The 26,063-nt window shown below is 41.6% G+C and overlaps 6 protein-coding genes and 1 non-coding gene across 8 annotated transcripts; 4 read left to right on the forward strand and 3 right to left on the reverse strand.

Moving 5' to 3' along the window:
• Positions 1 to 13: 13 nt before the first annotated feature.
• On the forward strand, positions 14 to 1,371 carry LOC135333775 (sigma non-opioid intracellular receptor 1-like). Its single transcript, XM_064528807.1, has 3 exons — positions 14 to 275; positions 594 to 794; positions 991 to 1,371. The coding sequence occupies exons 1-3, from the start codon at positions 110 to 112 to the stop codon at positions 1,296 to 1,298; spliced, it is 675 nt and encodes a 224-aa protein (XP_064384877.1). The 5' UTR covers positions 14 to 109; the 3' UTR covers positions 1,299 to 1,371.
• On the reverse strand, positions 1,301 to 3,537 carry LOC135333702 (uncharacterized). Its single transcript, XM_064528722.1, has 5 exons — positions 3,161 to 3,537; positions 3,057 to 3,096; positions 2,805 to 3,003; positions 2,624 to 2,748; positions 1,301 to 2,545 (listed from the first exon to the last, which is right to left on the reverse strand). The coding sequence occupies exons 1-5, from the start codon at positions 3,457 to 3,459 to the stop codon at positions 1,433 to 1,435; spliced, it is 1,776 nt and encodes a 591-aa protein (XP_064384792.1). The 5' UTR covers positions 3,460 to 3,537; the 3' UTR covers positions 1,301 to 1,432.
• A 138-nt stretch (positions 3,538 to 3,675) lies between these two features.
• On the reverse strand, positions 3,676 to 5,223 carry LOC135333734 (2-(3-amino-3-carboxypropyl)histidine synthase subunit 1-like). Of its 2 annotated transcripts, none has more exons than XM_064528761.1 (2): positions 5,083 to 5,223; positions 3,676 to 5,030 (listed from the first exon to the last, which is right to left on the reverse strand). In XM_064528761.1, the coding sequence occupies exon 2, from the start codon at positions 5,027 to 5,029 to the stop codon at positions 3,734 to 3,736; it is 1,296 nt and encodes a 431-aa protein (XP_064384831.1). In that variant the 5' UTR covers position 5,030; positions 5,083 to 5,223; the 3' UTR covers positions 3,676 to 3,733. The 2 variants fall into 2 exon arrangements, with proteins under 2 accessions (XP_064384831.1, XP_064384832.1); XM_064528762.1 differs by having other exon boundaries at positions 5,106 to 5,216.
• Positions 5,195 to 10,478, forward strand: LOC135333769 (N-terminal Xaa-Pro-Lys N-methyltransferase 1-like). Its single transcript, XM_064528802.1, has 6 exons — positions 5,195 to 5,402; positions 5,737 to 5,835; positions 6,094 to 6,243; positions 8,848 to 8,965; positions 9,803 to 10,034; positions 10,203 to 10,478. Exons 1-6 carry the CDS (start codon positions 5,304 to 5,306, stop codon positions 10,216 to 10,218), a joined length of 714 nt encoding a protein of 237 aa, XP_064384872.1. The 5' UTR covers positions 5,195 to 5,303; the 3' UTR covers positions 10,219 to 10,478.
• On the forward strand, positions 6,534 to 6,749 carry LOC135334431 (small nucleolar RNA U3). The gene has a single exon (XR_010394282.1). It is a non-coding gene; the product is annotated as a small nucleolar RNA U3 (small nucleolar RNA).
• LOC135333782 (PIN2/TERF1-interacting telomerase inhibitor 1-like) lies at positions 10,320 to 13,730 on the reverse strand. Its single transcript, XM_064528819.1, has 5 exons — positions 13,598 to 13,730; positions 13,413 to 13,535; positions 12,364 to 12,544; positions 10,927 to 11,038; positions 10,320 to 10,549 (listed from the first exon to the last, which is right to left on the reverse strand). Exons 1-5 carry the CDS (start codon positions 13,662 to 13,664, stop codon positions 10,403 to 10,405), a joined length of 630 nt encoding a protein of 209 aa, XP_064384889.1. The 5' UTR covers positions 13,665 to 13,730; the 3' UTR covers positions 10,320 to 10,402.
• A 7,049-nt stretch (positions 13,731 to 20,779) lies between these two features.
• On the forward strand, positions 20,780 to 24,666 carry LOC135333759 (uncharacterized). The gene has a single exon (XM_064528791.1). The coding sequence runs from the start codon at positions 21,141 to 21,143 to the stop codon at positions 22,065 to 22,067; it is 927 nt and encodes a 308-aa protein (XP_064384861.1). The 5' UTR covers positions 20,780 to 21,140; the 3' UTR covers positions 22,068 to 24,666.
• Positions 24,667 to 26,063: the final 1,397 nt, after the last annotated feature.

Raw genomic sequence — 26,063 nt, forward strand, 5'->3', positions numbered from 1 at the left:
TGGGGGTTCCCCTTGTGTAAAGTATGAAGGCGTGGCTTGTACTCTGTAGCTGCACTGGGAGACTCAACTCAGATCAGAGTCTACGTCTATGGTCTAACTTCCTCATCCAATGTGTGTCTGTAACTGTGTGAGACTGATCAAATGGGCCTCCATTACGGTGGTGGTAGGGGCTCTATTTATTGCTGTGGTCAATTACTGGTTGGAAAACAAATCGTATGTCTTCCAAGCGGAGGACATCGCTCGACTCACCAATGAGGCGTTAACAGCTACAAAAGGTGGCCTCATCAATTTTTTAGATTGTAGTAGCCTTCGTTTACTACGTACAAACTTATTATAAATCAGTGACAACAGCATGCATTCCTGTGTTTTTTTGTGAGATTACAAACAGTGTAGGGGTTACCTTGAACCTTGTAAATACAATTAATCCGCCGAGATGATTTTCTTGCGTTTGGCAGCTCTCAAAGTTCCAACGAGAGCTTCGGAAAGATTTGCAATTAATTTTTGAGCAATTCGCGAAAAGTTAGTGCCTCGAAAATAACCCGCTATACGGTATCATGTTTTAATAGTGTCAGCACATTATTTTTTTTATGCAGGGAAAGGTCACAATGAGACTTATCAAATGATGGAGAAGCTACTCCGAAAGCACTACCCCTCTCACATTCTACCCCCCTCTCAGTTGGAGTGGATTTACGTCAATGCTGGTGGATGGATGGGAGCAATGTGTGTTCTTCATGCTGGCGTGAGTGAGTACCTCATGTTTTTCGGCACAGCCATAGACACATCTGGCCACTCAGGTGAGTACCAACAAGGTTATGTATGCTGGCTTTAATTCAGTAAACTTCATTCTTTACCTTGCTTATTCAAATTTATTAACCCATTTACAATGAATCGACAAGTTGTGAAATCTGTACAAGTCACACTGCCTGTCATTTGCTCCTGTCAACCTTGTGAGAATAATTGTTAGCTTACAAGTATATTTTATTCTTGTAGGGAGATATTGGGCTGAATTCACTGATACCATCATCTCTGGCGAGTTTGTTCAGTGGAAAGAGGGTACCATTCATGCTGATGTCTATCATCCCGGAGACACAGTATTTCATGGAGTAGGAGAAGCAGCTGCTGTTCAATGGACTGCCCCACTCTGGGCGGTGGAGTATGGACGTGGTTTCATACCCTCTGCTCTGGGATTTGCACTCTCAGATACTGTGTTTAGCACACAAGACTTTGTCGTTATGTATAAGACCATTAAAATGTACACTATAGCACTATTTTACGAATGGTACAATACTCTATTCTGATGTTCTTTAATCTGTAGCTCTTATGCATGATTTGTATTAAAATAGTGTTGAAAGAAAATCATAATCTTGTTGACCACCATCAAATCAAAATGTATAATGTAATAAAAACTACATGTACGCTTTTTTTGAATGTCCTAGTTCATGTTCATAGCTTTTGTGATACCCACGATACTTGCATCTCCCAGATCAAGAAGGCTGTTTAGAGCTGGGATCCTGCCACCATTGGCTTTGTGTTCGCTTTCATCGGCAGAGCTCTCTTGAGGTGAGACGCAATCAAGTACAGAAACGGCCTTGAATGGTTTTCGACGGATAGCTTGAGATCTGAAAGCTGGTTTGCTGTAGGATCGAGCCCTCATTGCATCGTTTAGGCTCATGTCCGATGTGTTTCCGACCAGTCCCTCAGCTTCTTGGATTTCTTCGCTCAGTCCTTGGAAATCTCTATCATAGAAGCCAGTCGTTTTGCTTGTGCTTGACAGAGAAGAAAAATGATCAATGGAATCTTCGTTGTCACTCTCTACCTCAACATAAGAGTCTTCATTTTGCACCACAACTTTAGTTGCAGCTTTCTTTGGAGGTCGGCCTTTCTTTTTGGGTGGCCTAGATGATGACACATTGGAAGATTCTTCATTGAATTTTAATTTCCTGGTGCACTTTGTGGTTTTCGGTTTCTTGTTAGCTGTTTTTTTTGCTGTTGTTGTCTTTTTTCTCTTTGTGCCCTTGCAGCTACAGTCGCCAATAGAATTCTCCAATGGATCTTCAGTGTCACATGTGGAGCCTGGTGATATCATTGGACTGTTTTGATGCCCGCATTTTTGACAGGCAAACATTGCATTTGGTTGGCCATTGACATCCATAACATATGGTGGGAACATGGCTACTGGGACCAGCGGCATGAAGGGAGGGGTCATGCATGGTGTTGCTCCTCCTGGTGATACCGGACTCACTCCATTGATAGGACTAGGTGTTCCATATCCGTAACCAACTGTAGGGTATCCATAGATACTGTAGATTGGGGTTGTTGAGAACGGGATTATTTCTCCATGATTTGTGGTCTTATAAAGTGGACATGGAGAGTTTGTTTCGGAAGTGGAACCACTGTTGAAGAGCTCCTTGGCAGCACCAATATCATCAGTTTGGGGGGTGTGAATGCCAGCAAATTCAGATGGTTTGTTGCTCGTATCAAAAACTTTGTTTGTTTGGTCTGTCTTTGCTTTGATAAGAATTCTGCACATTTTGATCAGTTGTTTCTGTGTGTAAGTTGATAAAAGTAATGTATCAAAGTGGCACTATATATGTATATACACAGCTATACAATACGTACGTACCCGCATTTCTGGAGAATAAATTGCAACTTCGGATGGGTCTCGGAGTACCTCAGCTGGTTTCTCTCTTGATGGAGTGGCCACTTGTTTGCGTTTGTGTATTTTTGCCAACTGCGGTGATGGTTTTGCTAAAGGAACCATGTATAAAATGTTTGTTGAACACATAGTCTGATATCGAACGTACTCCATTTCCTCAAAAGTATGGCTCTCATTTCATCCAGTGAAAACCGCTCAGCATTCAAGTATCGAAATAGTTCTTTGTTAACCTTTTCTAAATGTTCAGGATTTATCTCCCAAAAGTACCCTTTCTTTCCTTCCCAACCTTCTTCGTGAAGCATTTTTCTGAAACATGGGTTTAGAGAGAGGTTGTGTCGTACAGAATTCTGTTGAAAAAGGAATCATGTTCTTATTAACATTAAATCAGTGAAAAACTTACCTTCCACCCCTCTACATTCTTGTAGAATGGAAATAGTTCTCTGCGGAAAAGAAACTGCTATTAAATTGCACACATTGAACCATAACTAATATCCTTGAACTCACTCGATGCAGCTGTAAATCTCCTGAACTGGCAAACAAGCGCCACTATCTGTGATCGTAGCAGCTTTAAGTGCCAATGCAGTCAGACAAGAGTAGGAGCATGTAGGTCTCTTGTTTCCATAACTGTCTACATAGGGGCAGAGTCCCCTTTTCTTGCATTCAATGGCGATCTGATTCTGCTTTTGAAGAAGATAGTTGTCTCTTGATGAGGATGGTGGAGATAGGGAATAGTTCATGGGTGCTTCTGCTCCTGACACCCAGTTTAGATTTGTCAAATCACTGTCATCTGCAGCTCGATCCATTTTTTTTTTTAACTGTGATGATTCAAACTTCAGAGCACTGTTGCTTGCATCCACAATGCAAAACGTGGGTGGTGGGCATTGCGTCAGCATGGAAACCGCAAATATGCGTATGTACGTTAATATTATAATAGAGAAGAGTAGTTTGTGTCATTAACGATCTTTACTTGTAGCCTTGAAAATTATTATTGCTCTGCTTCTCACTATAATTTATACAGCTCTAGTCTATGAAAATCATTAGTAGCACATCTACAAGTATCACAATCAACAGTCAATGTCATTGTTTATGCATTACATTATTCACAGTCCAAGGCCCTAAACTGTCTCTCGCATAATAGTCCATAGGGTAATCTTGCACATCCCATGTAGCTAAATTGAGGGCTACAGCAGCCTCATAAGGAGTCAGCAGAGGCTGTTCAAATGCTGTCCCCCAGTCAATCGACAATCGAGGACACGCAACTTGTATCCAGGCATCCACATTGCGAAAAAGTGTCAACTTCTTAGGAAATATTTCAGACAGCATCACTACAATATGCTCAATCCCAGCAACTTTCATTTTCTCTTTTAGGAAATCGAGTATCTTGGGGCTCCCTTGTCTCCCAAGTGTTCCTAGGATCAGTCCGTAGCATTTAGCCGAAGCTGCTTTAGCAATGGCCTCTTTTCGTGTGCTCCTCATCCTGGCATGGTTGTATTGCTCATGAGTGAACTTCTTGGAGTACGGATCGTAGCGGTACGCCTTCACAGTAGGATTGGCAATCATAATAGACTCTAAGTGAAATCGTCCGTCTCCAATATACACCAATGCTTGTGCTTCAGAGGGTAGTTTCGGAGAGGTGCAGCCGAGAATTTCCCCGGGAGAAAGCGGCTTCGATCGAGGAATTATCACATTGTACTCTCCAAGCAGGAACTGTTGGACGCTCTGCAAAGCTGCCACAAATTGAATGGTACTGACGATCCCAATAGTTGCACCAGACGTAAAGTTGCGTCTCAGAGTAGCCAGTAGGTGCTGGTTGTCGATTTTTATGTCCACAAATACGTAAAGCATTTTGATGGAGGTGGTATCAATGGGAACAAGGCAGCTGTGTCCATAGTGTACTAGCAGGTCTGCCTCCAGGGCTCTGGCAGTATAGTCATCCACACAACAAGCACCGTACGTGACATCGCCCATGATGATAGTCTCTGCTCCACTGAACTCTTCAATGATGTCCGCAATCGTGCAAGCAAACATGAGAAGGCCTTCCGGAAACTGTAACGCAACTTTCTTCGAGTTAGACTGCTTGATTCTCCAGATTGTTTTATGAAGCTCGAAGTTGTAGTTGCTTGGCAGAACATTAATTGCTGCATTCAAGTCGGCATTGTTCAATATTTCCTCGGGTATTTGTGATGTGTATTTTCTCGCACCACCTCTCTTAGCAATCTCTTTTCCCCCGTCTGTTCGACTCTGACTAGCTCCAACAAAACGTCTGCGCTTGCCATCTTTTGCCGACACTTGCTTCGGATGTGTGGAAGTCTCAGGTACAGGTACAACTTCTTGTGCATCAGGTGCAGGGATTTCCAAAGCTGGCTCTGTCATCCTGAGTATGAAAGTGAGAGAGATTGAGTATCTCCAAGCTAAATCTATAGTACCTTATAGTTATGCCTCAACTCACACACTCAGGATATAGGTATACGATGTGTCTTTGCCATTTGCCTTTGCTATAATTATATTGAGACTTGAAGCCAATTAACCACGTCAACACGTGGACATGATTTACTACATGTGCACTTCCTCGAGGCTAGCTGGTGAAACTGATGCTATTCTGAGCTAGCTAGAAGCCTCCCCTGCTAAGATTTGGCTGGCTGTGACCATGATGGCAACCCCTACATTTGAGGAAAGCAGTGAGAGTATGTCAGAGGATGGCATTGGCGACCAGAAGTTCTACAGTGATGCTGCGAAGTATTGGGAGGTACGTACGTGTGCTCAGTGATATCTACACTACCTCAGACGTACTTAACGTATCCCTATATTCGGTCATTTTGTATAGACAACAGTACCTGATTATGACGAGACTAGAGTGTCTCATCCAGCATACGTACTTTACTTGTAGTGCTAGTGGCAGGGAAAACCCCTAGCTTTGGGCCAGCTGGTAACGATATCTTGTACTGGGAAAACCCCTAGCTCAGGTTTGGTTTTTAGTACGTGTTGATGTATTTGATTGTAAATAGTCACCATCATTATTTTTATCAACGCTCAATCGGAGTCAGTAATGACCCTCTTTCATACCTCATGTACGCGTGCAGGCTGTCCCGTCCACTGTGAACGGAGTGATGGGTGGTCTCGGTCGCATCTCCTCCACTGACGTTGCTGGCTCAAGAAAGTTTTTGTTGCCATTCATACAGGTATGTGAGAGGCTGATTAGAGATTGTATGTATGAGCAACACTGGGGGGCAGCCTGCGAATGTTGCACACACACACACACACACACACACACACACACACACACACACACACACACACACACACACACATTGCACAACAAGAATGTAACTAACAGCTTTCATGGCTATTGTAGTTATCTTTGTGTGCGCGTATTAGTACTTACTACAAATATTCGAAAAACAAAGATTTTAAGTAAGTAACAGGCACCTTTATTTTAGGGCGAAGGTGCTACAGTCTCTCCCAATAGAGCGCTGGACTGTGGGGCAGGTATTGGGAGGATATCCAAACGACTGCTAGTACCACTCTTTGCACAGGTAGACCTAGTGGAGCAGAACCCGGCTTTTCTAGAGCAGGCAAAGACCTACCTGGTGAGTCCTTTTATGCAACGTGCAGCACTGGTGTAGGTAGGCTAGGAAGTTTATGAAGTTTTATTACTTAACAGAAAAACGTGGAGCGTGTATTGTATATAATTATGTCTCAGGCATAAGCAAGCTATTAGGTGCATCTGTGTGTTGTATGGTTCTATTTATCTTCCAACAAAACGATGGGAATTCACACATTCTGTGGTGCTAGTATTCATAGCATCTAGTGGGTTGGAAACCATAAGCAAGTGAGATTGTTGTTGAGTATAAAAGGGCTACCTTGTCAAAGGATTGTTAGGACTGTACTTACTAGGATCATTTCTATAGTACATGTCAAATCCTCTGTACCAAAACAGAGGCAAACCTAAAGCCACCATGAGGACTAGCAATGGTCTCCCCTGAGCACGAAGTTTCCCTGCAGTGAGTGCCCTCTGGGCCTGTGCTGCGGGGTTGATGACTGTTCCTAACCCTCCTTGGAGGGAAGGGAGGGGGAGTGCCATATTCTGAGTGGTTTTTTGACATTAATTTTAGACAAAATCAAAGCTATGATTTTTATTCTTTTCATTTAATTAACAACAGTCATTAATTTGTTATTGGGATGCACATTGTTCAGAGGAGGTTGGACGCGCGTCATCCACCAGTCAGGTTTTATGACATGCGCTCATAAGAATCTAATTAAAATGGCCGATTAGGCACCTCGATGCTCCACTGTTTTGTAGGCTGTACAGAGACACTGCAAGTAGCCAGAAGTGGTCTAGGAGCATTCCCACCGCCCTCTCACCTTCCCTACAATGCTGAAAAGGTTCCAAGATGGATCTAGACTAGTATTTAGATTTTTCACTTTTCCAATTTTTGTTTAACAGGATTATGATCTATATGAGCAGAGGAGGTCAGAGCACCATTAATCTGTTTCTCTTTAGCGTTCTCTAGCTCTTACTTGCACTTACATTCTCACCTTTGACCTCAAAGGAATTCTATAAAGGTTTATAACTAGAGCACTAAAGTGCAAACCCTCGGCTGGTGACATGATAATAAAGAAACCAGAAGAGTGATATAATGCAGTGCATGTAGCATGTATGAGCAACTCAAAAGCAATAAAACTAAACCAGACTGGAGGCATGCTGAAACTTTGAGTGCTAGTGGTACATGGTATGCATGTCACATTAGACATGTACTGTGGACTAGACTGGGATCACAGCAAAGAAGCCTGTAGTGTTAGACTTAGAGAGGTATGGCTCCTGCCAGGCTGGAGTATAGGATCCAGAGTCAGCCAACAACCAGTCACAATTTTAGCTTTCTACTATAATTATATCAATTGTTCCTGGTACGGATCACTTCAGCTGCAACTACGTAATCAAGGCCACGTGAGAAGAAGTAGCTAGTTATATAGCTGCTTCAAGCTTCTTAGCTTTTGCTCGACAATGAAGCTTTAACATCAAAATCTGCCACTATTTAAACCAAGATATTGTTGTGTGAAGGCTATCTATGCTGTAAACGCAGCGCTGTGGCATCCAGGTGAGTAGATATACCTGTGACAAACAAACAAACAAACAGACCAACAGACTACTATACCCGTGGCTGCCCACGCGCCTCGGGTAATTATCACATGACTGAAGACGTCATGGTCCAACCTCCTCTGCACATTGTTGAATGTGATTAAAACATGGCGTCATGATGATGCGTGTCCAACCTCCTCTGCACATTGTTGAATGTGATTAAAACATGTCAGCTGAATGAAAAAGCTAGACTCATAATTATTGCACAGTCAGCATATCAGATAAGATTCTAAGTGGCAGTGGTTTTCGTGACGTCATTTACTGCATGTGATACGTAGAGTTTTCTAGTGATATGTCACTATCAAAGATCTTGCAGTACATACAAATATCGTGGTAAACCTTACACGAGTCCCAACACGGAGTTTGACCAGTCTAGTCGACTGTTCGCCTGCAACAGTGACGGGCTTGCGAGTCTATGAAAAAGCAAGCTGAGGCCAAAAAAACTGAGTTAGTTTGTACATAGGAATGGTGGCAGGCCTAACACAGAGTATATGCGTGTAGTTTTGTTTGTGGAAATCCACCCTATTTAACATGAAAGAACTACGTACAGTAGACTCTCAGTTTACCCCTGGGATGGTGTAGCTACTTTGGCTGTATTAGCGAGGTGGCCGGAATTCAGAAAGTGTCCATGCATGGCTAATTTGCGGACATGCCTCGAATCTAGTGACTCATTTATTGGCTCTGTCTCTATATTTAAATTTTATTTGCCAAACTACACCCTAACGTTAAATCTGGTTTGGGGTTGTCAGAACTGACCAGGATAGTGAAGTGACTGCTTTTAAGGGCGAGTTTTGTGAAGTAATTATGATCAAGCTAGCGATGTGTGCCTAACGAAACAACCGGTATTAGTATCGAGGTGACCGTACTTCAGAGAGCCAGATTAGTGACAAGTGTCACCTTTTCCGTTTTATCTCCACACTTAATTACACTATTACTGCAATTCAATTTACTGCAATTCAATTTTTTGCTGGAGAATAACCTTGCGATCTGGTGATGTACTGATTATTTGCAAGACCATTAATTTTATTGATACTCGTATATATCGTGTTTCCAGGGAGACCGAGCTGGCAAGATTGGTGCCTATTACCCAGTGGGGCTGCAAGGCTTCACTCCACAGGAGGATCACTACGATGTCATTTGGAACCAGTGGGTACTCAGTCACCTCACAGATGGTGGGTTATAGTTTGCTGCAACCAACCGATTATGTAGCTATAGATTGTGACTGCCTATAATCAGTGTTCTAAAAAGGGTTTATTTCAGTGCAGGTTAGCGGGTGATTTTCCACCCGCTTAAAATGTGTTGTCACCTTGCACCTAATTATAGCTTGAGAAAATAATTAAGTTAGACACTGTTTTTGAGGTGTCTGGGATTTAGAAGTCCAAAGGCACTGATTTAGTATCGATCTCGAGCGTAGCGAGGGTACTACAAGTGGCTGAGGGCTTCTAAATCACATGAACACCGACAAAACAGTGTCTTAGACTAGATACTATAGTGTGCATGCGCAAACTTTGCCCTCGAGGCTTGACTACAATGCAACAATTGCTTGACAACGGGATACTAACTTGCAGGTATACTAAGTCTCATAGTATACCTCCTCTGAGGCACTTTTCCCATGTACTTCCCATGTAGATCTGTTAATACATTATTTGGGGGGCCAAACCAAATCTAAAAATTTGGGTTTTTATGACCTATAGTGTACTTGAGTGCCCAGTAGAGTTAGAGTGCTCTTTATATACCACCCTCTATAAAAGGGTTGTTGTTGAGGGTAGTAGTGTTCTGTAGGGGTGGTCACTTAAATGTGTGTAAGCATGCTTTGTGGCTTTGTGATTCCCCCTCAAACGCGCGCACACACACACACACACACGCACAAACGCACACACATGCACACACACACACGCACACATACGACATACACACACACACACACACACACACACACACACACACACACCCGCACACACACACACACACACCCGCACACAGTCCCATACACACGCACAAACACACAGACGACCTAGTGTCCTACTTTCAGCGATGCTCTCAAGGGCTTACTCCAGATCGGGGGCTGATTATTGCCAAGGAGAACATAGCATCTGATGATGAGGATGTCCCTGATGAAGACGACTCGTCAGTGACACGCTGCAGGGAGTCCTTCCTGCGTGTGTTTGAGAGGTCGGGGCTCAGTGTTGTCAGAGAGATGGACCAGGAAGGGTTTCCCCCTGAGCTGTTTAAAGTTACAATGTATGACTTTCTTAAAATGCAGCAAAAATTCTTATAAAGGATTCATGAAGAAAATGCTATAATTATAAAAAATTATATGCAGTAGAGAATTTTTTTATGATATTACATGCACACTGCATGTGATTTGTGATTTGAATGTGCAAATCACATGTATTTTTTGTCATGTAGGTTTGCCCTGAGGTGATCATAATAGGTGAACTCTATAACCCCTTCAATTCCATCATGCAAGTTCAAGCTGCATGTGCATGGATACATTGTACCTTTTCTTTTTTGTACAATTTGCAATTCAATTTTTATACATGTACTGATTGTAATTCTCACTTAAAATTTCTGAACAATAAATAAGCATAACGACAGCTAGCTATTGATTAGTTTGTTTTGTGCTTAGTTCTTTTTGACTTTAGTTTGCTCATTTTCTCTGAGAAATAGTCTGAGACTGATTGAGATTTTGTGATGGTCGTTATACCGTGTGATGTCACCTCATTTTCTACTTGGGTGTCAACTTTCGTTGGAGCCTGCGGTGTGGGGGGGGGGGGGGGTGTAACGGTAAGCAACAAGGACTACATGCTACAGACTAGTGTAATGCTAAGCCAGCTAGTAATGATGCATTACAGACACCTACAGGATGAGCATTAAATTTTGTATCCAAACTACAATAATACATTAACAAATAAATTCTGTCACACAGGCTATAATCAGAGGAGGTACAACACGCGTGCCTCGATTAGGCTAATTGCCTCTGCAATAATGTTGAGTGTGGGCGTAACCACGCCTCGATTATCCGCCCACGCTATTGCAGAGGCAATTAGCCTAATCGAGGCACGCGTGTCGTATATACCTCCTCTGGGCTATAACGCTTGATTTACATGTATATGTGACTACTAGACCACACCTCCTGTTTGGTCTCAGGCTCTGTGGCTTTCCTCCTCTTCCTGCCCAGCACACAGTCCATCTCCTCACTGCTAGCAGCAGACAGGTCCTTGCTCTTCAGGAAGCGCTTGTACCTGCACAGAAACGACAATACTCTAATCGTTAGCAAGAAATGATTCATTGGGCTAGCTAGCTACGTGTATCAGGCAGTATCAATATGTGAGGAATGGTGGTGTCGGAAGAGGAAATGGATTGAGTTGGTAATGGACATACACATTTCAAGGGGTTAAATTGTGTATCTATTTAGTGTCCTTGTAAGGTATGCAAGGTATGCACATGCATCCACACAGTAAATTTGGTAATGACGGCCGGCCGGTCTGTGACCCTTGCAGAAAAGCCAAGCTTGGAAAATAGATAAATGAAAATAGATAAATGAAAATAATATTTATGCCTTGGTGTGCATGCCAGGTGTGTGTGTGTGTGTGTGTGTGTGTGTGTGTGTGCGTGCGTGTGTGCGTGCGTGTGTGTGGACTGCTTCAGCTGCTCATGAAGTGCAAGTACGAGTTTCTATAGGCTTCTAGTCACACTTTCTGAGTGTATACAAACGTCTAAAATTAATGGCTGCTGCATCATACAGTTCTCTTCTCACTCGTGCAGCTACCAATAGCTAGCGTTCTAGTGCAGAGCTAACTACTAAGTAGAGTACGGTGAGGAATATAACAGTCTGTCATCGGTCAAAAACCGACCAAATGGCTCGAATGACAGGCCCACCATCAGCTTGAGCGGACACTATTGACCGACCAAATATGCTGAGCTGGCTAATCTAAAGAGCATGCGCACGACATAGAATAAAAATTAATCTGCCACATGTAAGAAAAGTAATAGTTGTAAGGCTACTGGTTTGAAGCAGTGCTACTGTAGCTCTTTAATTTTAGTGCTGGTACAGAGAGAAAAATAAGTAACAGTGACTGACTACCTTCAAGCAGTGGCAGTCTCAGATCTGAATGTTGAAGGACTTGAACTCACAATAATATTATTTTTGTGCTAGTAGAAAATCGATCAGCGACACACTTCGATGGTGTTGACCACAAAAATCAACAATAGTTTAGACCATTGGATTAACAAACGTGTTTATAACATTTTTTTCCGTTGTAATTTTGAGATGCATGTTGACCTAGCATATGAAGTTAAGGAACGATAATTTTGCAGCATGGTCTGACGAATGTCAGCTAGAAGAAAAAAATTATAATCCTCACTGGAGTAGCAGCAGCACTCCATGGACAAGTTTTGCTACGCACTTTTCTGAAAGGCACAATGGCATTCCAAGTAGGCAACTCGAGAACCAAGTAAAATATGACTATAGAAGCTGAACTTATATAGACAGACACAAATATACTACCGTATACCTCGCTTGCGCATGCGCACCGAGGCATAATTATGTCTTGAATGATGAACTCACATGATCCTCTTGGACTCTTTAGCATTCTCCACAATGGACTTGCTTCCTGTTGCTGTCTCCTCACCCCGCCCACTTGTCGCCACCTCCTCGCCATGACCACGGTTCAATCCGGCCAGAAGCTGGTCAAACGTGTCCTGGTGTTGGATCCAGTCTTCATCTCTCCCTCTCTTAGTACCCACCCCTGAGGACATACAGAATACTCCAATGAATAAAACCTACCATAAAGACGGTATACCGTATAGCAGGAAATTTTCACGGTTCAGCCCTAGAGGCCTCAGCAGAAATGTTTGTGGTTTCTAATATTTGCGTTTCAATGCCAGGAAACCACACCCACCAATATATAGCTTTGCAGGTGAAAATACCAGTGCGTGGGAGATTATCCCGGTTTCATTACTGCCCTGCCCTCGAAAAATACGAAATTTTGCACCCCACCCGCTATACGGTATGTCATTGGTTGACCATTAAAAGTCGAGACCAAAAATCACATAGATATATTTGTCATTTGTGTAACCACGTGCTAATGCAAATGATAATACTGGCAAAGCAAAATTAAGGCTACATAGCAACTGTTTTCACCTCAAGCAAGACTTGCTACATACACATTATTATACAACAACAAGCAATGTTACAACCCCTAATTACAGCAGCCAAAAAGATTTTCCAATGGCACACAATCATTGCGCTTACATGGGAGTAGCACTTTGATAGCGTTAGAACGAGTGGATCATTTGTGAGTATAGGCTCGATTTCAGGCCGTGTTTATATCAACCTACCGTAAAATTTCGATTTAAGGCAACACTTCTAAATAAATTCCTTTGCTAATTTTTAATGTGGTGCTATAATTATGGGCGAAATGTCCAAGTGTCACATATTTAGAGGGTAGACTTAAATTGAGGCTTTACGGTATAAAGCGCCAGCAAAAAATAAATTCCAGAATTTTACTTGGGCGTAAATACACTTTTTTTGGATGTGGCCTTGTAATTAGTAATTAGGATGGCGCTGTAAGATGGCAGGCAATAAAATTCAATTGAGTGAACTAATATTTTCACCTGAGTTGTCTCTCTTTTTTTGTACCCTGATGTGGTCAGTGCGTCCGTGGCCCTCCCTCCCTAGGCCATCGTCCTCACTCCAGCCCATTCTCTCGAGCATTCGCCAGCCAAACTTGGACTTGTCTGTGTACGTGTAGTACAATGACAAATAAAACTCATACAATACTTCGTGTAGGTGTACGTACCTCTGCTCCAGAATGTGTTTCTAGGATCTTGACTCCATTTCTCTTTGGACTTTCTTTCCGCTAACATTATTTTTGCTTTGGTTTTTTTTTACAACACATGGCATTTTGATATTGAAACTCAATGATCTTTACCATACCACAGTAAAAATTCTGAAATACTGACATGGCACTACTGCTGCATGGCGCATGCCAGGGCCTTTAATAGGCTATAGGGATGGTGACTTGAGTGCTGGAGAGCTGCCATCAAGAGAAGAGATTATGTTAACAGTTGGAATGAGGTGTAGAGCCATAGTTCAATCTATGGTAAGAGCTGAACATCTGTTTTTTTGCTAGCCTGTTTGAATGCCACTTGATTCCATGCTACCGTAAGACCTCGATTTAAGGCGATCCGACCCTCCAAATGTGCGACACCCAGGAGCTTTAGCAATTTTCTGACCTCTAAAAGTAGCGACAGCTGCGTTGACAATTATTTTTTGATGTCGCGTTCTAAATAGAGGTAAATGTAGCCACTCCCTAGCCTCGATCGTAGCCCACTGGAAAATCAGTGTTTTTAAGCGGCCTGAAATCGAGGCAAGTAGACTCTGTAAAGTTACCTCCAATTAGATGCGACCCTCTAAATATGCGACACCAGGACTTCAATATAATTTTTCAACCTCCAAAAGAAGCAACCTCTGGCTTCGTAATTATTAAAAAGTGTCGCTTTAAATCGAGGTCTTACGGTATACCGTTATCGTTCTAATTATAGAACCAGTAAAAAATAATTATTTTTCTAGAAACAATGTAAATGATTTTATATGGTGGTATATGGGCGTTATAAAAGAGGGCGTCCTAACCGATGTTGGTTCTATAATTTGAACGCTTACGGTACTCTTGTCAGACCAAGTGGCATATACGGCACGGCCGGATGTAATTGTGGAAGGGTGGGGTTTGGGTTAGCAAAGGAAAAGTAGGGCGTTTCCACATCCGGTGCTGCAAGCGTGGGTGATAATTCCTGTGCTAATAGTAAAATGATAATAAGCAGCGTTATTGAAGTCGCCTCGGTTGCTTCTGTATAATCAACCCGAGGTGCGTAGGCGGCATAAGACAATCTGTGGTGTCACAGGCTGTAACACAGTACGTGTGTTGTAGCCTAATCCCACAGGGATGGGGGGCGCTCCCGAGTTTAAATAGTCTATCAATGCGTTGATCTGCCTGTCTCTGTGTTTGTGTGCTTAAAGCCGCCTCCTAACAGACAAATTGCTGCCTGTCTCTGTGTTTGTGTACTTAAAGCCGCCTCCTTAACCTTTCCTTGAATGGTGCCTACATGTGGTAGATCTAGCCTCGTTCCCAGGCTCTCCTTTTTCTGTTCTTTCGTTAAATAAGATAAAATATGGTATTAACCCTTTAACTGTCGGATTCTTAATTAACAGTGAAGTGAAATGTCTGTAAATTCTCTATTGGGTTTCCAGAGCAATAAAATGCCTAGCAACCATATACCAATAGAATGCCCATACAACAAGGAATAAAATGATGCAACACGTGTTGCCATAACAACCACGGTTATTACGCTCACCCGTTTTTATCAATTTAAATGCTCGGCCAGCGGTGAGATAAAATCCAAAAATTTTTTTTTATGGATCAGCCTATCATATGGTATAAAGGCTTGACTAAGCTTGATTTTCACATCATATGAATGTAACAGTGCTAAGATATATCAATTTGAAGTACAATACGTACATGTATTACTATATCGGTGAACGATCTATGAAATTTACAAGCTCACATAAAGACTGTTCATTACTGCTAATTCTATTTTAGCTATACTATACTCACTACTGATATTCTAGCTATACTATACTACTTGCCAGAGTCACACAGTGAGCCCTCTCCTGGTCTTTCACCGTCTTGGTCCATGTCATGCATGTCCTCAGTCCCAGACAGTTCATCAGCGTCTGGCATAAAGCTGGTAGCCTTTGGGAGGTATCCTACTATCCCCTCTCCTTCATAGGCACTGTCATCACCAGAGGAGACATCGCCATTGCTGTCCTCAAGCTGTTTAGGCACATCGGAACAAGTAAACAATCTAGCCATAGCTATAAACTTCGTGCGGTAAGATGCTAATGAAATTTTAATATAGCAACGTGGCTTGGAAAATTCTAGACTAAATTGCACGTGATTCTACAGCTCTTCCTCTATACAGGGATGTGCGTAGTTCAAGCTACTTTCTATCGCAGAATTAGAGTGACGGTTAAAGGGTTAATTGGAGGAATAAAGAAAGAAATAGAGGTGAAGTTAAGAAAAAGGAGAGCCTGGTATGCGAAGTCGCGTGATAGTAGAAGGGTGAAATTGAGCGTGGGCATGTAGAGATTGAGATATTGAACTGCCCAACTCGCTAATAAATTATAAACTGTGTGCAGGACTGGTAATAAGCTGAGCGGTAAATGAGTGACCGCCTTCCCCTCTAAAAGTAGATATTTCTGCATGAAGCACACATAGTTGCCGATAGGGGTCACCCGCCTCCGCTTGCCACCAACGTTTCATCCCTAAGCCTTGGAGAGTAGTATGGCTCTTTGTGAAGAGAGTTCTCGATCTCCTGGAACTGTTTTAAGTGAACAGCTAAACAAATACTTCCACACAGATGCTGCAGACACACAGGTGCGCTCTTTCTCTTTGGGATTGTTACAGCTGGCGGTGGTTCAAGAAGGCGGTAACTCATTTACCCCTCGCGGTATTTGAACGCTGTCACTCTTTACTGCTCGTGGTATTTTCGGGCGGGTAAAGGAGGCGGCATTTGTTTACCGCTTGCGGCTAACTGAGGCGGCAACCCTTACCGCTCGCGGGTAAATAGTTTGCCGTTCGCGGTATTAATTGGTGGAAGCGGGTGATCCCTATCGGCCACCGTACACCGTAGTAGTCAAGCCAGTTGCAGCAAATTGCAGTTAGCTCTCTGTTAGTGTGTATTTTTAGTGTATATACTCGTAGCTTTTACTCGCCCGTGTGAACTTTTACAACGGATATCATTTCGTCTGGCCCTCTGGAAGGTACTTAGTTACGTGTAGATACCAATAAAGCTTGCTTACTGCTCTTATAAATTGACTCAAAAAATTGTCTATAATATAGCTATATACTTGCGGTTTTGATGCCCTCTTGTCTCATAATTATCATAATCATGGCATTCTTACACAAAACAGTATCAATTCATGCAATATAAGCACAGCAGACTTCTTTGAACCTAGAAAAAGCTGACAAAATAACCTTAAACATGAATTGTTAATTATTGAGGCGCATGCACGTGATGCATGTCCTACCTCCACCGACTGCACGTGATGCATGTCCTACCTCCACTGACACCAGTTAAAGCGTTCAGTATTATTTGTTCCTTATACATGTAATTATGTGCATGTACACACTGTCTGTTTTACTCACTTGCAATGAGTGTACGCAGGGCTGCATTGAGGGCGAGGGGGTATTTTGCCCCCCTAGGATCTGACAGATTCATTAATAGGCATTTGTACTGCTATAATTCTGATAACTTCGCCCCTCCTACATTTTTCATTTGCCCAATTCGCTCCCCCTGATCCAAAATCCTGGATGCAGCCCTGGTACGTTCCATATAAGGAACGCACAATGCTCAACACTTTTATTTATGATTATGTTGCAAATATCCTGCAAACTCTAGTATAGTACAACACTCCTCTTGTATACGTGATTGATGTAGAACCACACCTCTGGTCGAGAATTGAGCATTCAGTGATCTAGTATTCTATATGGGCGTGAATTTAATTGAGTGGATCATTAAAAATGGGTGTAACTTTGCATAATGTACATTTTTTGTTTTGCCTATTATACTATAGCTATACACACTGCACTCACTATACAAGTAAAGCTATAATGGCTATAGTTTTGAGCAAGGAACTATAGATCAAGCTTCCCTTCATGAAACTCCTGCACCAGATGTCAACAGAGATGCCACTGAATCCACACCACTCGTGACAAGTAATCATGGGAAACATGGCAAAAAGAAAAGTGTGCTGATCAAGTCAAAGGCTGCAATAATGATTCTCGTTTGGACTGCCTTAATGTCTTTCATCTATGGTAGTTTTCTAAACCCTGAAAATTATTTCTTGTTCACTTACATATTGACGAGAGTAAACCCAGTAGGGCCAGTACTTAACAGTGAGGTGATAGATAGTGGCATATACGCTGTGTTTGCTATCTGGCTTCTCTTCTATCCTCTAGCCGGATACTTGGCAGATGTTCAATATGGCAGATATAAAGTTGTGAGATGTAGTATGTGCACCATGTGGTGTGGACTCTTGACTATTGTTGTTATGCATGGGTATTGTGAACGCCATTTTTTGGCCTCTGTTATTCTTAATTTGGTCTCCCCCTTCCTTCACAGCTCTATATGCTTTTTTCGGGATAGGGATGGGTATGCTTGTACTTCTCCTACTTATCTCCCTGTTGATTGCATTTGCTGGATTTTTAGCCAATGTTATTCAGTTAGGGGTTGACCAATTAAATGAGTCTCCTTCTAGAGACAGCTTTCTTTTCATTCATTGGTTTCTCTTCACATTATACATTGGAATAAGCTTTGGGAAACTGGTATGGAGTACAATTAATGTCACTGGTCTCTCAAGCCTTTCTACATTAATTTTTGGACTTGTCCTGATAGTTGTGCTAATTTGTATGCCAGTAACTTTCTGTGTTGCTAAGCGCAGGTGGTTTGTTATTGACACTGGCATTGGTAATCCTTACAAAGAGGTTGCAAGAGTTGTCGGCTTTGCAAGAAGAAACAAGATTCCTATTCAACGCAGTGCCTTTACATTCTGGGAGGATGACATACCCACTGGACTAGATCTAGGCAAGGACAAGTATGGAGGACCATTCACTACTGAGCAGGTGGAGAATGTGAAATCATTTTTTGGAATCGTTATCTTTTATTTTCAGTAGGACCATTTTTTACGGCTGATATTGCTGCAGCACCTTTTCTCAGTATTCTTAAAGATCACATGAAGGCTGAGAACATTTCGTTTAATACTGATTCAGGCAACATAGTTGACTCGATCTTCGCTAATGGTGGCACACTGTACCCTGTCTTTCTTGTTGTTTTTGTTCCTATTTTTCTCAAGTTTATTCATCCTCTGTTTCAAAAGTTCTTCCCTGGTATTCTGAAGCAAATTGGAATTGGTCTTTGTCTTGTCACTGTTAATCTGTTTTGCTCACTGTTTATTGAGACGTTTGCTATAATGCTAATATTTCAATGTTTACTCCTGGACATTTTATTGATTATGTATATTATGACTCATATTATAATGTTACATATGATGTTACTTATTTTATTGCTGCTCCCTCACTTAATGTCAACCCGTACATTCTCATTATTCAGCAAATCCTTATTGCTATGGCCTATGTCTTTATCTATGGTGGAGTGTTTGAATTCATGTGTGCTCAAAGCCCTCACTCTATGAAAGGATTTCTCATTGGAATTTTCTTTGCTATTAAAGGACTATTCCAATTGATCGGTGTTCTTGGAATTCTTTTACCTTTTAGTTTCTGGTGGCACTCCCCTTTTGTTGGACTGGTTTATTTCCTAGTGAACATTGTTATTTCAGTCGCAGGTGTTGTAGTTTTCAAAATAGCAGCAAAGAGGTATCAGTATATCGTCAACGTGATGAACTGTGCAATGAACGAAAGTACATTGAAGAGTTTTACAAGAAGGCTGTTAATCACAATCGTGAATTTGAAGATCTAGATGTTCACTTTGAGAGTGATTCTGACTCAGAGACCCAAGACTGTGTAGTGACTGTGATACGGATAGTTATTTATACTTGAGTAATTGGTTTGTATTACGTGTAATGTAAGTGGAAATTAATTGTCTATTAGTAGTAATCCACCCCCTTCCTTCTTGTAAATTTAGTAGTGAAAGTACTTTTTGTGGTATATATACTGTGCTTGCATTGGTGGCTTGTGGTCACCTTGAAGCCTGGTTGTCACATTGAAGCCTGGTGGTCACATGCATTGAAGCCTGGTGGTCACATTGAAGCCTGGTGGCCACATTGAAGCCTGGTGGCCACCTTGAAGCCTGGTGGTCACATTGAAGCCTGGTGGCCACATTGAAGCCTGGTGGCCACAGGTTCCGTCCGACCACAATGCCACCTGTCGCCACAGGCTCAATAGTTACTGTACGTGCATGGCACTCCAAGTATATAGCTATACCACCCCGGTTTAAAATAACGACCTTAACACATTTCATTATTGGGAATGATAGTGAAATCTATAAAGCAACAATTAGAAGTGTTTTTTGTTGCCTTCGAAGATTGCCTACAAGTTTCAACTATAACTAGCCTAAAATACTGTCTCTCATTAACAATTAAAGCAGTCAATGAAAGTGTCTACTTCGCTCTATAACAGCTCATTTTTGTGTCACACACACACCAATCGTGCACTCTACCCCTGCTGCGCACCGCACGCACAGGGTAATGAATTTAATTTTGGTGCTTTCTGGGTGCATGTTGTAGGGCTCCTCTAAAATTCTATTATTCTTGCCACAAAAATGTTTTGATCTTCTGATTAGAGGTGGCTATACACTCTGACAGTAAGAATACAGTCACAGTAAGAATGAAAGCACCGCAGGTGCTGATGCCTCGGTGGAGGTGCCAAAGCTACATAACATAAAACTACTAATAGCTAGCTTTTATTATACACACATTGATTATGATGAATCAGTTTGCTGCATGCAATCAACCGAATAGTGGGTAATGATCGACCATGATTGTTGTTAAAAACGATCGATGCCAAAAGTTCAAGTCTAAAATTAATGGCTGCAAGTCAGCAGAGCCTTGCAGCTCTCTGCTCACTCTTGCAGCTACCAATAGCTAGCGTTCTAGTGCAGAGCTAACTACTAAGTAGAGTAGTAACACTCGGTGAACAAGTTTTGCTACGGACTCTTCTGAAAAGGCTGCAATAGCATTCCAAGTAAGCAAAACTAGGCATAACTCGAGAACGAAGCATTATTTTGCAAATCCACGAATTAAAATCCAAGTAAACATGACTAGAAGCCTATAGAAACTCTTACTTGCACTTGATTCATCCTTGAGCGCGAGCAGTTGTAGCGGTCTACACACACACGCAGACACACAGACACACAAACACACTACCGTATACCTCGCTTGCGCATGCGCACCGAGGCAAAACATAGACTCGCTGGCCACTCCCATCATCACTATCTTGAGGATTGGGACTGGTCAACTGCCAATCTGCGAGTTGTTCTTGTGGAATTTTAATTCGTTGCATGACATCATCTTGTGGTTTGTGCGGTTGACCAAAGTTGCGTAACTATCAAGTGAATGTGGGTTATGTCCCGTGGTTTATCTAACACAACATAAGACCCAGCCCAACTACAACGAATTACGTGGGCGAAATATGTCACATGACATTGCTTCTGCACTGTGATTGGTCATTACCGATTTCGGTAATGAGAACAACTCGCAGATTGGCAGTTGACCAGTCCCAATCCTCAAGATAGTGATGATGGGAGTGGCCAGCGAGTCTAGGCATAACAATGGCTAGTCGTGAGCAAGGAACTATAGAGCAAGCTTCCCTTCATGAAACTCCTGCACCAGATGCCAGCAGAGATGCCACTGAAGCCACACCACTCGTGACAAGTAATCACGGGAAATATGGCAAGAATAAAAGTGTGCTGATCAAGTCAAAGGCTGCAATAATGATTCTTATTTGGACTGCCTTAATGTCTTTCATCTATGGTGGTTTTCTTAACCCTGAAAATTATTTCGCATGCTCCACTTACCTATTGATGTTAATACCTATTTCATTTACCAGTGAGATGATGAATAGTTGTATTTATGCTGTATTTGCTTTCTGGCTCCTCTTTTATCCTCTAGCCGGATACTTGGCAGATGTTCGATATGGTAGATATAAAGTTGTGAGATGTAGTGTTTGTACTATGTGGTGTGTACTCTTGACAGTGGTTGTTATCGGTGTCATTGTGAATGCCATTGTTGTACCAATCATGATTACAAATCAGAGTTACTTTGTTAGTGCCGTATCTATTTTACTAATAGTGGTGAATTGTGCACTTGCACTTTTTCTACTCATCTCGTTGTTGGTTGTGTTTGCTGGATTTTTAGCAAACGTTATTCAGTTTGGAGTTGACCAATTAAATGAGTCTCCTTCTAAAGACAGCTTTCTTTTCATTCACTGGTTTTTCTTCACACTCTATATTGGAGTAAGCCTGGGGAAACTGATATGGAGTGCAACGTTTGCCGCTAATAATGTATTAGGCCTTTCTATTTTTGGACTTGTCATGTTAGTTGTGCTAATTTGTGTACCAGTAACTTTTTGTGTTGCTAAGCGCAGATGGTTTGTTATTGAGACTGGCATTGGTAACCCTTACAAAGAGGTTGCAAGAGTTGTTGGCTTTGCAAAAAGAAACTATTCAACGCAGTGCCTTTACATTCTGGGAGGATGACATACCCACCGGACTGGATCTAGGCAAGGACAAGTATGGAGGACCATTCACTACCGAGCAGGTGGAGAATGTGAAATCGTTTTTTGGAATTGTTATCATTATACTTTCAATTGGACCATTCTTTACAGCTGATATTGCTGCATCACCTTTTCTTATTATACTGACGAATCACATGGAGGTGGAAGATCCCTATTACCTACCTGATAATATGGTAAGATACATTTTTTACTCGATCTTCGCTAATGGTGGCACACTGTACCCTGTCTTTATTGTTGTTTTTGTTCCCATTTTTCTTAAATTTATTCATCCTCTGTTTCGAAAGTATTTTTCTGGTATTCTGAGGCGAATTGGAATTGGTCTTTGTCTTGTCACTGTTAGTCTGTTTTGTTCACTATTTGTTGACACCATTGGTCACCTTCTTCCTAGTGGCCATAATGCCACTTCTGTGTTTGCTCCTGAACAGGTCAACAATAATGGTCGTGGCCTATTTGTTGTTAATCAATCCCTTAATCTTAGCCCCTACATTCTCATTATTCAACAAGTCTTTGTTGCTGTGGCCTATGTCTTTATCTATGGTGGAGTGTTTGAATTCATCTGTGCTCAAAGCCCTCACTCTATGAAAGGATTTCTCTTTGGAATTTTGTTTTCCATTAAAGGACTTTTTCAATTGATTGGTGTTCTTGGGATTCTTATACCATTCAGTTTCTGGCAGGACTCCCCTAGAGCTGGACTGGTTTATTTCCTGGTGAACATTGTAATCTCAGTCGCAGGTGTTGTGGTTTTCATAGTGGCAGCAAAGATCGAGGTATCAGTATCGACAACGTGATGAACTTTGTAATATAAGAAAGTACATTGAAGAAGTCTACGAGAAGGATGTAAATCACAATTGTGAATTTGAAGATCTAGATGTTCATTTTGAGAGTGATTCTGACTCAGAGACCCATGTATAGTGATATACAGATAGTTAGGTAGTCATGTTTGGTTTGCATTTGAGTGAAGACTTGATGATTATGCCTCGGTTACGCATGTGCAGCGAGATATATGCTGCACCTTTTCTTAGTACACTGAAATATGAAAGCGGAGACTTTTTGTAGTTCAAAAAACATTTTTTACTCCATGTTCCTAATGGTTTATACCACTTCGTTTTGGTTCCTCAAGTTGCATAACCTTACTAAGATTTACCACTATTGTGGTTAACGAGCTAGGGTCTGTAATAGGCTCAAAGCCTTTCTAGACAGACCCCCCGGGACCTCGGCTTTACATCCCATCCGTCAGGGTGCAGTGGTAAACACCTACTCATTATTTTAGGGCAGAGCTGAGTCGACTCATGAGAAATATCTCGGTTTTGGTGAACGCAAGCCTAACTTGACCATAAACAGAAAACTTTTCTGCTACTGATGGGACTCAAACTCGAAGTTTATGTTTTTATTCATCCTCTATTTCAAAAGTCTTCCCTGGTATTCTGAGGAGAATTGGAATTGGTTTTTGTATTATCACTGTTAGTCTGTTTTGCTCACTTTTGTCGACACAATTGGGCACATTTTCCATAGTGGCCATAATGCTATACTTCTGTACTTGCTCCTCAGTTGAATTTTAACAATAATACTTGCTGATGAATCCCTTCATCTCAGCCCAAACATTCAGCAAATCCTTGTTGCTGTGGCCATTGTATTTATCACTACTGCATGAGCAGGTGGAGAGTGTGAAGTCATTTTTTGGTCATTTTACTTTCAATTGGACCTTTCTTTACGGCTGATATTGTTGCAGTACCTTTTCTCAATATACTGGGGAGTCACATGGAGGCAGAAGATCCCCTTTTCTTACCTGATATAATAGGTTCAGATACGTTTTTTACTCGAGCTGTATAGTGTTTGAATTCATCTGTACTCAAAGCCCTCACTCTATAAAAGGATTTCTCTTTGGAATTTTGTTTTCCATTAAAGGATTTTTTCAATTGAATGTATTTTTGTACCGTTTAGTTCTGGCAAGACTCTCCTTGAGCCGGCATATAATACATGTAGTTAATCCTCACAGAGGGTGTCATGCAGAATTTTGAAGTAAGGCGGGAATTAAATATTGGGCACCGCCAAATAATAATAGGGAACATTAATTGTGTGTTAATTAGGTGGCCTGATTAGGTGGCCTGAGGTAGGTTTTGGGATTACCTTTGCATTACATATATTTAGGGGGGGGTATATATCCCCCTCCTCCCCTCTGGTATTGCAGTTATATTATGTGTATTGTAAGCCGTGTACTGAGCCTGTTGTTAATCTGCTATCTAGTGCTAAAATGTATGTATGATGCTAACAAATGCAATTTACATGTATGCAAGCAGCTGCCATGTCGCACAACTATTTGAGGCCTATTGAAATCGCGGTGTTATTGAGGAAATTAATTAATCATAAATTTCGTAGCCTTAAAATTAGTCAAAATGCGCATTAATCTAGCTCTACATTGTTCAATAATCCCTCCCACTTTCTCCTTGACCATGTGCTCCTGCTACAACTCATATACAGTGTATTGTACAGTCATGTACATGCATGCAGTTCACATTACCTGTATACTCTCCGGTGTGTGCACGTGGGCGTATCATTGCTTTAACCATTTCCTCAGTGAGAAGATAGTCCAGTCACTCTCTGAGAACCTGAAGGCCTTGGCCCTCCACCTCCTGTCAGCTGGGCTCATCACTGTGTCCATTCTTGAGAAAACCAACGAGTTGAATGAGACCAAAAGAGAGAAGGCCACCAGACTGTATACTGCCCTGCTGGGTGGGGTCAAACACTACCCCCAAAAGTACCACCAGTTTGTCTCAACTCTCAGACTCAACCCACTACATACTGACTTGGTCAAAGAATTAGACAAAAGTACAAAGTCATGCATGTAGTTTGTCTACACGTATACATACGTATGCATAATAATGATTGATTGCATGTGCATACATGCATGCATGCATGCAGTCTTTTGATTTGTTTTGGATTTTATATTGAAGTTAGTATAATTATAGCATTTGCAAACGGCCTGTATACTCGAGGCCAATGAATAAAGTCAGGTCTAAGATAACAGACTAATCTAGTTTTAGTGTTGGCATAAGGAATTTAAGTCAATGGAAAGAGTGAAAAAGATACGCTGAAAAGTCGAATTAAGAGCCTGTATTAGCAATCTACCTCTGTATTACATGCACGGGGTATCTCTATTCACTGGACTTGAATGACCTAAAACCTAAACAGTGTAGGTTATTTATATAGCATAAATTATTAGCATGTTATGTCTATATCCTTTATAGACAGCCACTTAAGTTCATCACAACATTCTTGATACGATTTGGACCATTGCATGATACATAATTATTTTTGTCCCATTTTGCGGTAATCCATCTCGATGCTCTTTTTTGCTTAGTGCGTTGACAAGTTGCTTCTTGTACTTTGACCAAGTTGCGAGGTGACTTGCTTTTTTTAATTCAGTGAAGAGTTGGTGTTTCTTACGTTTGTGGTACGGGAGGTTGTTTGTACGCTTTACTCGTTCCAGGCAGGGTCAATAGGTGAAGACCGCTTTTGTTCGGCTTTAACTGGGACATTTTCTGATAGGAGAAGTTCGTTTATTCACACCTGAGTGTGCGTGCATCGGAGAATTGTACACATTGTATTAGCTGTGCTTACTTAGTAAGAACAGCTTAATACAATAATAATTATTATATGATTTCTATACTCTGCCATCAGCTAGTAAGTTACTAGCTGATGGCAGATACTAGCTGATGGCAGAGCATAGAAATCATCTATAGAAATCCCCTTTAAGCTGCATATTTTAGAGTTTAGCCAGTTGCAATTGGGTCTCCATTCTTTGAGATGCATGTAGTCTAGGTAACCATAATTATAGATAGTGTATTACCATAGATAGTGTAGTAAGAGGGATTGGAAACGGGATCACGTGGGCTTATCAATGCAATGTAATGAACTTGGGGCCTTGCGGACAATCCAGGCTGCGCGTAACGCAGCTATA

Source organism: Halichondria panicea, chromosome 3, assembly GCF_963675165.1.
Source record: "Halichondria panicea chromosome 3, odHalPani1.1, whole genome shotgun sequence".
NCBI lineage: Eukaryota > Metazoa > Porifera > Demospongiae > Suberitida > Halichondriidae > Halichondria > Halichondria panicea.

What these genes read in the sequence shown, in the direction of transcription:
- LOC135333775 (XM_064528807.1), top strand. Translation starts at nt 110, where the DNA reads ATGTGTGTCTGTAACTGTGTGAGACTGATCAAATGGGCCTCCATTACG. An exon ending in GGCGTTAACAGCTACAAAAG is followed by an intron (nt 276 to 593) that starts GTGGCCTCATCA and finishes TTTTTTATGCAG; the next exon opens with GGAAAGGTCACAATGAGACT. An exon ending in AGACACATCTGGCCACTCAG is followed by an intron (nt 795 to 990) that starts GTGAGTACCAAC and finishes TTATTCTTGTAG; the next exon opens with GGAGATATTGGGCTGAATTC.
- LOC135333702 (XM_064528722.1), bottom strand. Translation starts at nt 3,459, where the DNA reads ATGGATCGAGCTGCAGATGACAGTGATTTGACAAATCTAAACTGGGTG. An exon ending in GAGATTTACAGCTGCATCGA is followed by an intron (nt 3,097 to 3,160) that starts GTGAGTTCAAGG and finishes TCTTTTCCGCAG; the next exon opens with AGAACTATTTCCATTCTACA. An exon ending in TTTATTCTCCAGAAATGCGG is followed by an intron (nt 2,546 to 2,623) that starts GTACGTACGTAT and finishes ACTTACACACAG; the next exon opens with AAACAACTGATCAAAATGTG.
- LOC135333734 (XM_064528761.1), bottom strand. Translation starts at nt 5,029, where the DNA reads ATGACAGAGCCAGCTTTGGAAATCCCTGCACCTGATGCACAAGAAGTT.
- LOC135333769 (XM_064528802.1), top strand. Translation starts at nt 5,304, where the DNA reads ATGATGGCAACCCCTACATTTGAGGAAAGCAGTGAGAGTATGTCAGAG. An exon ending in ATGCTGCGAAGTATTGGGAG is followed by an intron (nt 5,403 to 5,736) that starts GTACGTACGTGT and finishes GTACGCGTGCAG; the next exon opens with GCTGTCCCGTCCACTGTGAA. An exon ending in AGCAGGCAAAGACCTACCTG is followed by an intron (nt 6,244 to 8,847) that starts GTGAGTCCTTTT and finishes TCGTGTTTCCAG; the next exon opens with GGAGACCGAGCTGGCAAGAT.
- LOC135333782 (XM_064528819.1), bottom strand. Translation starts at nt 13,664, where the DNA reads ATGTTAGCGGAAAGAAAGTCCAAAGAGAAATGGAGTCAAGATCCTAGA. An exon ending in AAACACATTCTGGAGCAGAG is followed by an intron (nt 13,536 to 13,597) that starts GTACGTACACCT and finishes ACACGTACACAG; the next exon opens with ACAAGTCCAAGTTTGGCTGG. An exon ending in AAAAAAGAGAGACAACTCAG is followed by an intron (nt 12,545 to 13,412) that starts GTGAAAATATTA and finishes GTATGTCCTCAG; the next exon opens with GGGTGGGTACTAAGAGAGGG.
- LOC135333759 (XM_064528791.1), top strand. Translation starts at nt 21,141, where the DNA reads ATGGCTAGTCGTGAGCAAGGAACTATAGAGCAAGCTTCCCTTCATGAA.